This window comes from Orycteropus afer, unplaced genomic scaffold (genome assembly GCF_000298275.1).
Source record: "Orycteropus afer afer isolate SDZICR_OR568_19922 unplaced genomic scaffold, OryAfe1.0 scaffold00057, whole genome shotgun sequence".
NCBI lineage: Eukaryota > Metazoa > Chordata > Mammalia > Tubulidentata > Orycteropodidae > Orycteropus > Orycteropus afer.
In genome coordinates this window covers 8,945,152-8,959,547 of record NW_006921644.1, presented here as the reverse complement: position 1 = coordinate 8,959,547, position 14,396 = coordinate 8,945,152, and the positions used below count along the sequence as shown (strand labels likewise).

The 14,396-nt window shown below is 46.8% G+C and overlaps 1 protein-coding gene across 1 annotated transcript in view; it reads right to left on the bottom strand.

Annotated features, from left to right (window-relative positions):
* The window catches only part of USP10 (ubiquitin specific peptidase 10), a 78,156-nt gene extending 65,507 nt beyond the window's left edge, over positions 1-12,649 (bottom strand). The window contains exon 1 of the mRNA XM_042780735.1: positions 12,533-12,649. Within this exon, the coding sequence (XP_042636669.1) occupies positions 12,533-12,649 (117 nt within the window). The remainder of the gene's footprint in view (positions 1-12,532) is intronic.
* Between the last annotated feature and the right edge of the window lie 1,747 nt (positions 12,650-14,396).

Genomic DNA, 14,396 nt, shown 5'->3' with positions numbered 1-14,396 from the left:
TAGGCCCACGACCACTCCACGGGCCCCATACTCCTACTTCACAGCACCTGTCATAGTGCTAGTGAAATGACCCTCTTTATTTAGTATGGATCAATACAGGATTTTAGATCTAAGTTATCACCTCTGCACACACCACCACCTCTGCCTGGCAGGGGCAGTCTTCCACCCCTGCTCCACGTGGAGCCCCTCCGTAGCCTCCATAGTGGCTGACTGACCCCCACAAGGCTCCCAGAGCTTGCTGTTCACACTAATACATGGGACTTGTTTCCTTTTTTCCCACAGAAAAATGATTGGCCAATTAGCACAGCTAACTCAAATCTATGTTTCTACGGCAAAGAAAGGCCAACAGAATTCTAGGGTAGTTTACCTTCTGCATATGTCATAAAGGAAAGAGTGTATGTTCAGTACACGCCGCCGCGGGATGAGAGCCAAACTTCCCACACACAGCTCTGGCAACTCTGTCCAAGCCCAGACTCTCGCTATTGCTATAGTGTAGCTGTATGTGAAGGTGGATTCAAGTTACAGTCATGCTTGTTCCAGACAAAACTAAAGAGAATGCTTTTTAAGATTTGGAAAAAAAAAAAAAAAAGGTTTTCACTTTCTCACAGAATGCAACTAGTCAGAAAAGAAATGTACACTCCCGGCATTTAACTCACATCACGTCGTTGTGGCACAGGACACCCAAACCCACTGCCAGCGAGTAGATTCCCACGCACAGCACCCCTAGAGGGCACAGCAGCTCGTGGGTTTGAACCGCCAATCTTTTGGTTAGCAGCCAAGTGCCTTAACCACCGTGCCCCAGAGCACCTTTGGCGCAGAACAGCCGAGAGTTCAATAAGCAGCAAGATGCAGCAGCCAGTCGTGCAAAGCCAGCGGCAAAGGGTTTCCTAAGCTGCTGAATCCCTGACCAGAACAGCAAAGACCGCACATACTTCTGAAGGCCCACTGGCAGAACGCAGTCCACGCTCCTCAGAGTGACTGCCGACAGACAGCTCGACTTCGGGAAGAATTCGAAAGTTAGTACCAACTCGTTGGGAAATCAGATGGTCAAGGTTAAAATTAGCCGTGGTGGAGGTTGCAATGCCCCGTGCCTATCCGCCCTGTGCCTATCCGCCCCGGTCCCACGCCAAGACAGAGAGCACAGGAGAGCTGGCCAGACTGTTTCCTGCAGTCTTGGGGGATGTATTTGTACTTAACGTTTCACTGCAACTTACAAACACCAACCCAGGCCCTGGTATACAGCAAGAGCTGGGCGAACGCTGAGAAGGAATTCACTAATTAGGCAGTTAATGAACTTCAAACACCACTGGAGTATCACCCTCAAGACCCACCTCTGGGGGGTCTCCACAGTGGCACAATGTCTAGGTTTCTCACATTGGTTAGGATTGCTCAAACCATCCCACAATTCCACTTAGTGCTAAAATCAGACTGTTGAAAACTGATACAACCCTAAAATTTTTTGTTCACACCTAACCTAGACTGGAGAAGTTAAAAAAGTCTGTCTTGTCCAAGTGGCCATCTAGATGCAACAATGGGTCTCTCTTCATCCAGAGCAAACAAGAATGAAGAAAACCAGACACATAGAAACAATTAGTCCAAGGAACTAGTAGACCATGCAATCCTCATCCTACACAAACATGAGACCAGAAAAGCTAGATGGTACCCAGCTACCATGTCAACCACTCAGAAAGGAAGCAGTCCATGAGATCCTGGATAGAATGGGAGAATAATGTGAAACAAAACTCAAAATCATTACAAAAAAAAAAAAGACTAAGTTTACTGGTCTGACAGCCTGGTGAGACCCCAGAGACTATGGCCCCTAGTTACCCTTCAGATCTGGAACTGAACTCACTCCTGGGGCTTCCAGCCAAACAACAGATAGGCATGTGTGGTGAACATTTACATCAGTTAGATACACGCCTTGGAGCGATCAATCGTGGGCGAATAGAAGGGCAGTATTTGCACAGGGAGATAGCTCGGGGCAGGAGTGCCTAGGAAAGGAGGGCACAGGGAAGAAGTAACTACAGAGAAGAAATAGGAAGAGAGCTGTTACACTGTGAGGATTGCAGTCAACGTCATGAAACAAAATGTTCAAACAAAACAAAACAATATGAACTGCTGTATGGAGAATGAATTTGCTCTGTAAACTTTCACCCAAATCACATTTAAAAAAAATGTGTCTTCAGGGAGATAGCTCAGGGTGCAGAAGAGTACGAAGGGATGGACACTGGGAGGAGGTAACTATGGGGAGGAAGTGGGAGGGGAGCTGCTGCATTGTAAATTTTGGTCAATGACATGAGACAAAGTATATGTGAACTGCTGTATGAAAAGTGAATTTACTCTGTAAATCTTCACCCAAATCCTAATTAAAAAAAAAAATGTGTCTTGTCCAACGATTTAGTTGTTCTTATTCATGAAAAAGTTCCCAACAAGGGAGAAAAAAGTTGCGTATGAAGCTACAAAGAGGCTGTGCGGCTGGCCCAAACAGCCTGGGGACCTAAGACACAGATGTCCCAGGCCCTGGGTTCCACCCAGTGTCTGGATGGGAGAGCCCAGAACCTCCTCTGAAGCAAGGTGACCGGTGACCGGAAGGAAAGAAAGGGGCTCGTCCGAGCATCACGATCTCAGAGCCACCACAACACATGGTGCTTCCAAGTTTCTAAAATTTACTACAAAAAAGTGCTGAAAGGAAACTTGAAGTATTCGTGAGTAGTGGGATAATCTAGGTAATAGATTTTCTATGCACATAATCAGAAGGCACAGGTTGTTTTTAAAGGTGTTCCCTAAAAATAAAAGGAATGATGTCCCCAGATGACCTTCCCTAACTCCCCAGTGTTACTGAGGGCATTCAAGGGCTACCTGCCTTGCACTAATCTGCCTCAGGTGTCCCCAAAAGGAATGCTCTACTTTCTCCACTCAGTTTTAGGGTCTGAGATGCTTGGGGTGGTAAGGTGACCAGGGTACATTCTGAAAGCAGGTGGCGCCCCAAGAATCAAGTCCCTGACAAGGTCCCAGTCTGCATCTGCAATAATAGCACAGAGTGATGCTGCCCAAACCCTGTGGCACCCCCAGGTGCCACCTGCTCACAAGGTGAAACCCAGTCTCTGGCTTGGGATATCAAGGTCCCTCCCTCCTCCTCTCCTGACTCCTGTCTAACTACCTAACTGCACACATCCAGTTAAATCACAAATCCACCTTCGTTTCCTCAACATGCCAAGGTTTTGAGACTTCGTACCTCTGTACCATCTCCCTCATATCCTCTCATCCCCAACTTCTCTGCCTGGAAAGCTCCAGCTCAAACGTCACTATTTCTAGAAGAGATGTCTCCCCATCTCCCGTGATGCTCACTCACCTCTCCCTTTTCAATCATTTTGCTCTTACATGTCTTGAATCAAGCCTTTCTCATCACCTCTGTGTACCCCCCACGATCAAAGGTCCGTGAACCCTAACCAATGGCCCTATGCCCAGCTTGAGTCCTTAGGGTTTATACTCCAGAGGGCAGTCTGACTCCAGGCCAAACACTCTCTCCCATGCCCCAAAGCCCTCCAGGGCCTTCCCATTTTTCTCAGGATAAAGACAATAACCCCTAACAAAGGTGGCAAGGCTGGGTAGGTCCCTGCCTCTCTCCTCTCTGGCTCTGAGCTCAAGACTCAAAGGCTTTTTCTCAGTTCTCTTAATTCCTCCAAACTCCCTCCAGCCCCAGGGCCAGGGCCCTGCTGTCCACTCTCTCCCACTGGGTGAATTCATCATTTCCATGAGACCCTTCCTTGACACCCTCCCCCCAGACTACACTAACAGAACTGTGTTCCCCTCCTTCACGTCTCAGTTTAAAATGACACAGACTGTCTTGTGCTTATGTGATTAACAACTGTCACCCTCTCTAGCTGCTAAAGGGAACAATGCCTGGTTTTGCTCTATCCTCAGCCTGGTATCCAGCGACTCCGTAGCTATTTGCTGAATGAATGAAAAAGTTCTTAACTATGTCTTCACTTTTCTGTTTCGGAGTTACCATTCTCAGGCAGGATCCACCAATTAGCCTGTTTCTCTCCCCCACCGTCAGTAATGTCTCAAGCACAGAAAAGACCTTTCCAGCTCTGTGGTCCTAATGTCCAGGGTCCTAATGCCCAGGGTCCTAATGCCCAACAACCAAAAATCTCCATTCAATGACTGAACAAGCACAAAAGATACAAGGTCCTTAGCCTACGGTTCTGAACGCAAGCGTCGGGTACCCTACACATTAATTTCAAATAAAACAGTGATGCTCCCCTCAGAAGACCTGATTTTGCCTTTTATTAGCACCAGAAGTAGTCAAGCCTGTCTCTGGGGTGGGACGCAGGCGTCAGGGGCTGTTGCTTGTCATCATTAGGCTCAACTGCACTGTCTTTTTTGCCATCATAGCACTCTGCCAAAAACAAAAGCGGAGAGCAAGGACACCTGATTTTGGAGGGGAACTGCCTAGTTCCCCACTGTTCACTCGGGCTGGTCCATCTGCCCATCTCCCCAACCAATGAGAGGCTGGTTCTTGGTAACCACCTCGGTCAGAGGTGCCAGGGAGATGAGTACTTGGCTTTGAGTCACGCTCCTTTGAACAAGACAGCACAGCTACTACAATTAAGGGATTGATGTCGCCAGAATAACATTTCTCTTTCAAAAACTAAACAAGTTGTTTGGCCAACACTGGTCACTACAGCGCTTCCCCTCCGTCCACTGGCGCCCAGGGCTCTGCTCTCACCTCCAGAGTACTGGCTCCACTCCAACAACACCAACCAAAGTGGAGAAATTTTACCATTCGTGAGAAGAGCCCTCAATAACTGTGGAGAAATTCTACCATTCGTGAGAAGAGCCCTCAATAACTCTGAAAACAAGATTTTCTCTAAAGAGCTCACTGACTTTCTGGCTAAAACAGACAGGACTGACACAACGGAACAAAACACTCCCTTGGCGACAAAGGCCTGAATCTGCACTCTATCGTCTAACACACTGGGATCCAGGAAGAGGGAGAGAAGGGTTACACTTCTACTTTCAATACCTCTGCACCATTTGCATGTGGTAAAAATAGCATGTACCTATTCTGTAATTAAAAACAAAATTTTAAAGCCTTATCAAAATGCACCCCACACAACATCCAGTAATGCAAACACATTCTCGTCTTTAAACAAGTGAGTCCTTATTTCACTCATCCAGTCCATAAATTTTTATTGAGGAACTGCTATGGGGAGGTCAGTGTAAAGCCAGAAGCCCTTATCAGTCTTTTCTGAAAAAGTAGTCTGCCAAAGCAGAAAAAGCTGGAAATGTGGAAGACCAAGGACTTGCTTTGAAGTTCCTCATCACTCAACTTCTCAGCCATGTGACCTCAGACAAGTCACAAACTCTCCACATCTGACTTTACTCGCCTGGGAAGCTGTGATAACAACACCGCGCAGGGTTGCTGTAAGGATTACACACTTTGTGGAGTAAAAGTGCCCGTATGAGCCATCAAGTTTACACATCACACAGCAGACGCTGACTGCCACGATGCTCACGACCTCCTAACGAACATGTCTTCCCTTCCCAGCTATCACATCTACCCAGAAGACCTACTTCAGGACTCAGATAAAAACACACGGTCTTGGAAATCATCTCAGGGAAAGTATTACTTAAATTATCAACAGAAGTTTTCTACAACATTGGGCAGAGATCTCCAAAAACTCAAAGATTCATATGGGCCAGAATTAAACTTTATTTTCAAATTCTCGTCTATCTCCTTGCCCAGCTTAAGGAAGCCCTACCAGAAGGAAAAAGGTTAACAGTTTCAGAAAGAATAAGAAGAGTCCACACTGAAGGGCCACCATCTGCTTTGCTCCTCTTCTGAGCGATGTTGTCCTTGTCAGTCGCCACTGAGTTAAGTCTCACTCCTGACGACCTGAGGTTTGCAGAGCAGAACTGCACCACAGCGTTTTTAAGGCTGGGACTGATCAGAAGCAGACAGTTAGGGCTGTCTTCTGAGGTGCCTCTGGTGGGTTCAAACTGCCAACCTTGTAGCTAGTAGGCGAGGACTTAACTGTCTACATCACCCAGGTATACACTGTCTAAGAGAAAAGAAATTTAAGAGAAAAAATAAAGGGACACTAGAAAGCCTCTTGACAGCTATTGTTGTTGTTGTTATTTACCGTCGAGTCGGCCCCGACTCACAGCGACCCCTCCTTGGGTTTCCAAGGCAGTATCAACTACAGAAGTAGGACTGCCCAACCTTCCTTCCGAGGAGTGGCTGGTGGGTTTGAACCGCCAGCCTTCTGGTGAGCAGTCAAGTGTCTTAGGCACTATGCTACCAGAGTTCCTTTGACAGCTATTAGAATACCAAATAAATTCACAGGCTAAGTAGTCCTGACTCAATTTAAATCAACATAATACAATTTTAAAGGTATTCTTTAAATTCATGGCAAAAGACATTACATGTTTATGCAAGACCAATTGAACAATGTGGACTGTAACTCATTAGACTGAAAAAAAGCAAATCAAAATTCTCTAAATAGAATCATATATCAAATGCTCTTGGGCAAGTATGTCCAGGGCAAAAGGAAATATACCCATGACCATATACACGGTTGGCAGACGATACTTCTACATGCATATTTGCATGTGCTGTAAGACTGCCCAACCATATAACAGAGCTAACAAGGGGCAAAGTTATGATAACTTCTTAGCCACAACCAACCACATTGAGAGAGTGAGTAGTTAGACCTGTGGTCGCAGAGGACATCAAGGTCAACTGGCGTAACATACTACATAAAAACACTATTCTACATCCTACTTGGGTGAGTAGCAACTTGGATCTTCAAAGCTTGCAAGCTGCCATCTAGATGTAACAATGGGTTCCTCTCCTCATCCAGAGCAAAGAACGAAGAAGACCAAAGACGCATGGAAACAATTAGTCCAAGGGACTAGTATGCCATGTGATCCTTAGACTACACGACCATGAAACCAGAAGAGTAAGATGGTGCTCAGCTACATTGTCAACAGTGAGCAGGAGATCCTGGATAGAGTGGGAGAACAAAACTCAAAATCATTTAAAAAAAAAAGACCAGGTTTACTGGTCTGATGAGAGCCTGGTGAGACCCAAGACTATGGCCCCTAGTTACCCTTCAGGTCTGGAACTGAACTCACTCCTGGGGCTTCCAGCCAAACAAAGGATGGGCATATAGTGTGAACATTTGCATGAGGAAGCTATGCTCCTTAAAGCAATCAATCTAGGAGAACAGAAGGGTAGTGTTGGGAAAAATGGTAGGGGTGGGGGTGGGAGCAGATGCATAGGAAAGAAAGACAGGAACCGGTAACTACAGGAAGGAATTGAGAAGAGAGCTGTTACACTGTGGGGAATTGCAGTCAATGTCATGAAACAAAATATGTATGAGCTACTGTATGGAAAATGAATTTGCTCTGTAAACTTTCACCCAAACCACAATAAAATTTAAAAAAATAAATAAATAAATGCTCTTAGGCAATTCTACTTCACAAGGTCCAGAGCTTGCAAAATGTAGTTTATACAGAAATCCAGCTTTATTTGATATGTTTCAACACATAAAAATGAGCACTTTTGACACGTATTCACAAGGTAAACTTTTTGAACTAACAGCAAAGAGAATGAATTGAGAACATGGTCCCCAAAGCTGTTCCCACCCTTTCCAGCCTAGCCAGGGAATCCCTACCCAAGGGTGTCAGCTCCAGGGGGGCTGATCACAGGCCTCTTCCTTCCCACCACGGCCAGCACTTCCACAACAGGGGTGTAACCTGAGTGCCACTATACTGTGCAGTTTTAATGTCTCCCCCCCCCCCGCAATTAATTTCTTAAAGCCAGGCATCCCCAATACTGCTAAGAGTACTCAATTAACATTTGTACACACAGTCTCATGGCAGAGAATGCACTTGGATTTCCCACAGTGACTCTTTCGCTACTTTGGAAAAGTAAGGACCAAGAGTATCCGTCTGTACTCGAAACACACACAAGACGAAAAGGAATGTTTCTTCATATAGCAAGGACAAGAATCTACAGCATCAGATGCGAAAAACAAAAGGCAAGGAAGCAGCTGGATGTGAAAACCAGGTGCCTAAGGCTCAGGAGTGGGAGCCGGCCTTCTCCTGAGGATGACACTCATCTCTGAATGAATGAGAACGGAGGCTTAGGGGAGGTCCTCAAGCTGACAGGGGTAAAGGGAGTAAGAACTGATCTGATGGCAACTACAGCTGAGACTTGGCCCCAAAGGGAGGGGTATGAGGGCCCCAAGAAGAGTGGCCATCACCACTGTGCACAGATTGCGTGGCTGCACGAGCTCGCCCCCACAAGCACACACCATCCTCTGCCACTTCTCACATAAACTGGAAGAGCTGAGGAAGACACTTCAGTCTTCTCTGACAACACCTTTCTCACCAAGCCCAAAACACACTTCCAGTCTCCACTGCAGCTACCCTACTCCCAGCAAAGGGCAGCCAGGCCAGAACCAAGGAGAAGGATACGAACATGATATACTGGGGGAGGAAGGAGTTCTTGGTTGGGAGTTGCTAGCTTCCCAAACTTTTGCTGAAAATGGAGCTTTCAAAGCATCAGAAACAGCCAGCTGGTGAAGAGCCTACCGGCTGGGCTTATGATGACCTCTACTATTTCTGAGCCTTTTTGCCAACACTGTTAACGCCCCCTGGCTGGTTTTACCTCACCTACACTAGTTCTTAATCCAGCCCTGCACCGACCGTTACAGAGACCAATTCAACGAACAGAAAACTGCGGTACAAGCATATGTAAGCCTTTGGAAATGAACAGCTACACTGCTGAAGTAGCACTAAAGTGACAAATGACAGTAATCCAATGGCCCAAGGCCAGCAAATTCCACTGCAAACAGATTTATCTATTTTGTGTGACAAGGATTCTTGCGTGTGTGGCAGCAAATAGAAATATAAGGGCCTAATTACAAATACAGAAGCAAGCTCTTCCTACTATTTTTCATACTTTAGTGATGTTATCAGTAAGAAATGTTCTCAGCAACCTCATTTAATACGGTACTTTAAAAACACCATCCACGTATGGGAAGTACTTACATGTCTGAAATTTATAAACAACAATCTTGCTGTAACTAATTCAAATGGAGATGATACAATATACCTAAATTTCCACAGCCAATTCACTCTGAGCCCAGTACAAATTAAATGTGTCACTGGGCTTGGCATTTAAATAACACCACAGTACTTTGTAATCCTTTCCTCCTTTAAGTTTCCCTATGTGGAGCCCTAAGAGCTCTGGTAGCGTAGTGCCTAAGACACTTGACTGCTAACCAGAAGGCTGGTGTCGCCATGAGTCGGTCCAACTCCAGGACGGCACTTAACAACAACATGTGCAGCCCTGGTGGGTTAAATCGTGTCAATTCTACATACAAGAACAGGGGGAGGTCTGTCTCAACTATGTAAGAAGAGATGATACAATATACCTAAATTTCTCCCCTCAATTCACTCTGAAATCTGTCTCAACTATTTGCTACACAAATGAATTTAGAATGAGGTGGGTCCACTGAACATGACTCACTGTCACTTCCATATACAATGGTCCCCACAAGAGAGTATCAAATACCTGAGAGTAAGGTCCTCCTCATGCTTCGTGTACAATGTCAATCATCAGTGAGGTAACCATCCCACTGCAAACTGTTAAGAGCTGATCTGGTCTTTCTTAGGACACAGTGAAATATTTTGCTGTCACTAATGCAAAAGATAATTGGTATCTCTAAACACTGCCATCATTCAAATGATTTTCTTTAAATCAGCTGTTCACTATGTGAGAGAATCTGAGGAAAATATGTAACTTTGGAGAGTAACGCTTACCCAAGCTGTCAGTTATAAACGGTCAGTGAGACAGAAACACTGGCAGATGCTGTAAAACCCATTATTTGTGCTTATGCACAGGGAGATAGCTCAGGGTGCAGAAGAGTATGAAGGGATGGACACTGGGAGGAGGTAACTATGGGGAGGAAGTGGGAGGGGAGCTGCTGCATTGTAAATTTTGATCAATGACATGAGACAAAGTATATGTGAACTGCTGTATGAAAAGTGGATTTACTCTGTAAATCTTCACCCAAATCCTAATAAAAAAAAAAAAAAATTGATCGGGCTTTAAAAAAAAAACCCATTATTTGGAGGTCCCATAAGTACAAACTAATGACAAGATGGGGGAGCCTGCCACAGAGGACGAAGGACAACCATGGGGGGAGGGGGGTAACCAGCATGTTTTGGTGATTTCACGACCTATGACTTCAAGGATCACAAAAGCGGTTTCGTGCTTAAGGCAGAACTGGTCAGCTCAAATTACTGATCCCAAACCACTTAATCATCTTATCATTTAGAACTTGTGAAAATGTTGAAAGGCATTAAGAATGTTCCAACTTTTGCACTTCAATCCAGGAAGCAGGGTTCGAGAGATATTTTCCAATAATAAGCTTTAATCTATGTAGAAAATTTAATTTGTAATCCTAGTAAGCCAGTCTTAAAACAGGACCTTTAACATTCACTGGTTGTTACTCGAGCAGTAAACAAAGAGGCATATCACAGAGCCTAGCACAGGATGTGCCGTCCCATCAGTGAATTGTAAATGAATGAATGAATGAATGTCCATTAAGACTTTGGGACCTTTAGGACAGCAGGCAAATGAATGAAACAAATTTACTAAAATGTTCAGACCAACTCAAGCAAGACCCAATAATTAAATCTTGGTACATATTTCACTATATGATGGGAAATAAAATTATTTCCTTCCCACATTCTCCATGTTAGAACTTAAAAGCAGTTCAAGAAAACTCATGCCTTAAAAGAAAACTCCCAAAGTGCTGCTAACGTTTCTATTCAACTTTTAGCACTCCTATTTTCTAAAGATAGGTACAGGCAACATTTATAGAACAAATGCTGAGACAGTGAATGCAAATGAAACCACAATTACGTTTACACAGGATCACCGCTAATTAACATTTCAATCCATTCTCCATTGTGATAGGTGCTTAATAAATAATGGAAGTGAATTATGCTGAAACATGTCTTCTTCATTACAAAATCATTATGAATATCAAGTTACATCTGAGTTCACATTGACCCTTGTACCTGTTCATGCTAATCTTAACAATAAAATAAGCTACTGACATTAAGAAATTCTCCTTTAGTTTGAGAAATATAACATTTATACTAAAAGGCGAATAACAAATCTCTTAGGAGAAAAAAAAAATCTTTGCATTACACATATGTAAAACTACTCAGCCCGCTTTGTGTGCAAAAGAACAATACTATTTACAAAAGTAAATGTATCAGTGAACACAAAGTTAATGAGGAAAAGTTCTGACACGGACTAAAATAAATACCAAAATTTAACAAAATTGCAGCTTTCTGTAAGATCTAATTTTAGAAAGCAATAGTAATAATGTTCCCGCATTAAAATCCACAACATACACTGACTGCACTAGTTATTAGTCTTTAATGATGCCTCATTCCAGATCAACAAAATGGTAACAAAAGCCAACTGCTTACAAAGAGTTACCGTTGACTGCCACCAGTTTTCTGAACAGCTACTTTGTTTCCTTTCCACTTTTAATACAAACCAAACTGAGACGGTAAGGAGTGTGCCACAATTTGTAGGGGTCAGAGGTCACCAAGTGAGCGGTCTACAGAGCGCCTGGCAGATAATTTTTATCCAGAGAGTTATCACTGAGGGTGGGGTCGGGTGTGGAGCTGGGGGAGGTGAGGGGAGAGAAACAAACCCAACTCTCAGGTTCCTCTCCCGAAAGCCACAGGCTCTCTCAGTCTCTGCCTGCACTACGGGAGGGCTTTAAGGCTCCTAAGCTTTGGATGCTGCTCTGCCAGGGGATGCCATCTGATGGATCCCTGCTAAGATGTCACTCAAATGCAAGTTCAACTACGGTCCTCACGACTGATTGAGTTCTCTCTGCTACAGTAACCGGAGGCCGCTCTCCGTGTCTGGGTCCTGCAACCCGAAAACCAGAAACCCCCTGTTGTCAATCGAGCTGAGAAAACCACCTTTTGCGGCACGGGAGGAAAGGGGCACCCCCAACTCCTTGTGGCTCGATTCGGGCAAAGCAAGCACCCTCGAGCAGCTCTGCTGGCGCTATCGTTGCAGGGGACCCTGCAGGCCGTCCGCCCGCCCCCCAGCCCCGCGGCCAAGCTGACTCGGCGACAAGAGCCCCTTCCACACCCCAGTTCCCGCCGCAGCCCGGGCCCGGAGGTTAACCCCTTCGGCGCCCCACGCCCGCCAAGGCGCGGCCAGGCTGCTGAACCTCGCTGCCTGCCCCGAGCCTGGAGTGCGGGCGGGCTCCGGCGGCGAGGCCGCGGCCGCGGCGGCGGGAGCACGGAGGCGGCGGAGGCTCGGGGCCTAGTCCGGGGCAGCATGTCCCAGCGCCCTCCCCCACTCCACACGCTCGCTCCCGGGGCAGGGTGCGTCCGCCCGCCCGCCCGCCCGCGCGGCACCCTCCCCGTCAAGCCAACGGCCCCTTCCTGCCGAGTCCCGGGCCGGCGGTACCTGCGGGCTGTGGAGGGCCATGGCGGCCCGTTTCAATGGGACTCGGCGCGCCTCCGGACTCCTCACGCTGCTTCCCCCGCCGCCGCCATCTTGTCGCCCGCACATACACACTCGCATAGGCCAAGGCGCCTGCGCACTGGCCGTCGCGCCGCGGGCAGGGAGGCCGGCGAGGGCACCCCGTGCGCCTGCGCGGCCGACAGGTGGGCGTGCGCCAGCCGGGCCCACCTTCTGGCAGCAGCCGGGCGAGGGAGGTGGACTCTGAGCCCGCGCCCCTCGGCGGAGGCGGGCCCGGCCTCGGGCCCGGAGGAGCCAGTTGGGGCCCCGCTGCGCGCCGGAAGGGGAAAGGGCAGGGTGATGAGGATGACTACGCCGAAATACCAGGCAGGCCCCAGTCTGCTCACCTACAGGGAGGCCACGCGGGTGCCCGGCAGCGTGACTCGGGACATCCAGACCCTGAGCCATGACCTGGGCCCGCTTGCGCCCCACGAGCCCCCAGGGTCTCTTCCTAGGCCGGGTTCCGGAAGTGATCGCTGAAGTTCCCTAAGAAACCCCCTGATTTATGGACCACATTCCCGCCCATGCATTCATTCATTCGTTGCCCAAATACAGCTCTGCCCCTACTCCATGCCATGCCAAACCTTCTGCTAGGCGTTGCAAAATTTTCCTTTTTATTAAAAAAAAAAAAAAAGCACTTCGGTAGCGCTGTGGTTAAAGCATTAGGCTGCTAAACAAAAGGTCAGTGGCTCAAACCGACCAGCCGCTTTGCAGAAGTATGAGGCAGACTGCTTTCACAAACATTTACAGCTTTGGAAAACCTATGGGGCAGTTCTACTCTGCCCTAAAGAGTTGCTATGAGTTGGAATTGGCTGGATGGCCATGGATTTGGAGAGAATAAACAGAATAACGTCATGCACTAAAAAGCACTTAGCAGGGATTGTGGCAAACAGAAAACAATAAATGTAACGGGAGCTCTGGCAGCATAGTGCCTAAAACACTTGACTGCTAACCAGAAGGCTGGCGGTTCAGACCCACCAGTGATTCCTCAGAAGGAAGATGGGGCAATCTACTTCTGTAGTAATACTCCTTGGAAACCCAAGGAGAGGTCACTATGAGTCGCGTCCAACTCAACAGCACATAACAACAACAATAATTGCACATACAGGGAGCTGTGGTAGCATAGGGCCTAAGGCACTTGACTGCTAACCAGAAGGCTGATGGTTCAAACCCAACAGCCACTCCGCGGAAGCAAGACTGGGCAATCGACTTCCGTAAAGATTGACTGCCTGGGAAACCCAATGGGCGTTGCTATGACTTACAACCAATTCAATGACAATGGGTTGTTGTTGTTGTTGTTGTTTTGGTTATTGCACATAAAGTGGAACTCTGGTGGCACAGTGCCTAAGGCATTTGACTACTAACCGGAAGGTTGGTGGTTCAAACCCAGTAGCCACTCCACAGAAGAAAGACTGGGCAATCTACTTCCTTAAAGAGTTACCACCTTAGAAAACCAATGGGGGCCACTATGAGTCAGAATTCAATTGATGGCAGTGAGTCTGGGTTTTATTTGTTTTTTACACAGGCAGACTGGCTCTGGGGTGGTCTGTTCATTCATTTATTCACGAAAGTTGTGAGCTCCCGTAACTGCCCCCAGTTTACCTGCCAGTGCATCTGTGGTTGGTCCATCCCCTTTCTGGCTGTGTAATTTGGGGCAAGTTTCTTCCCCCTCCTAAGCCTCGGTTACCACATCTGTGAATGAGACTTAGGTTTCTTAATTCAAGATGTCTGTAAGGATCAAATTAGTGAATATGAACCCAAAGGCCAAGGAGCCCTGGGAGCCTCCATGGGATAAAGACGTGGCAGTCAA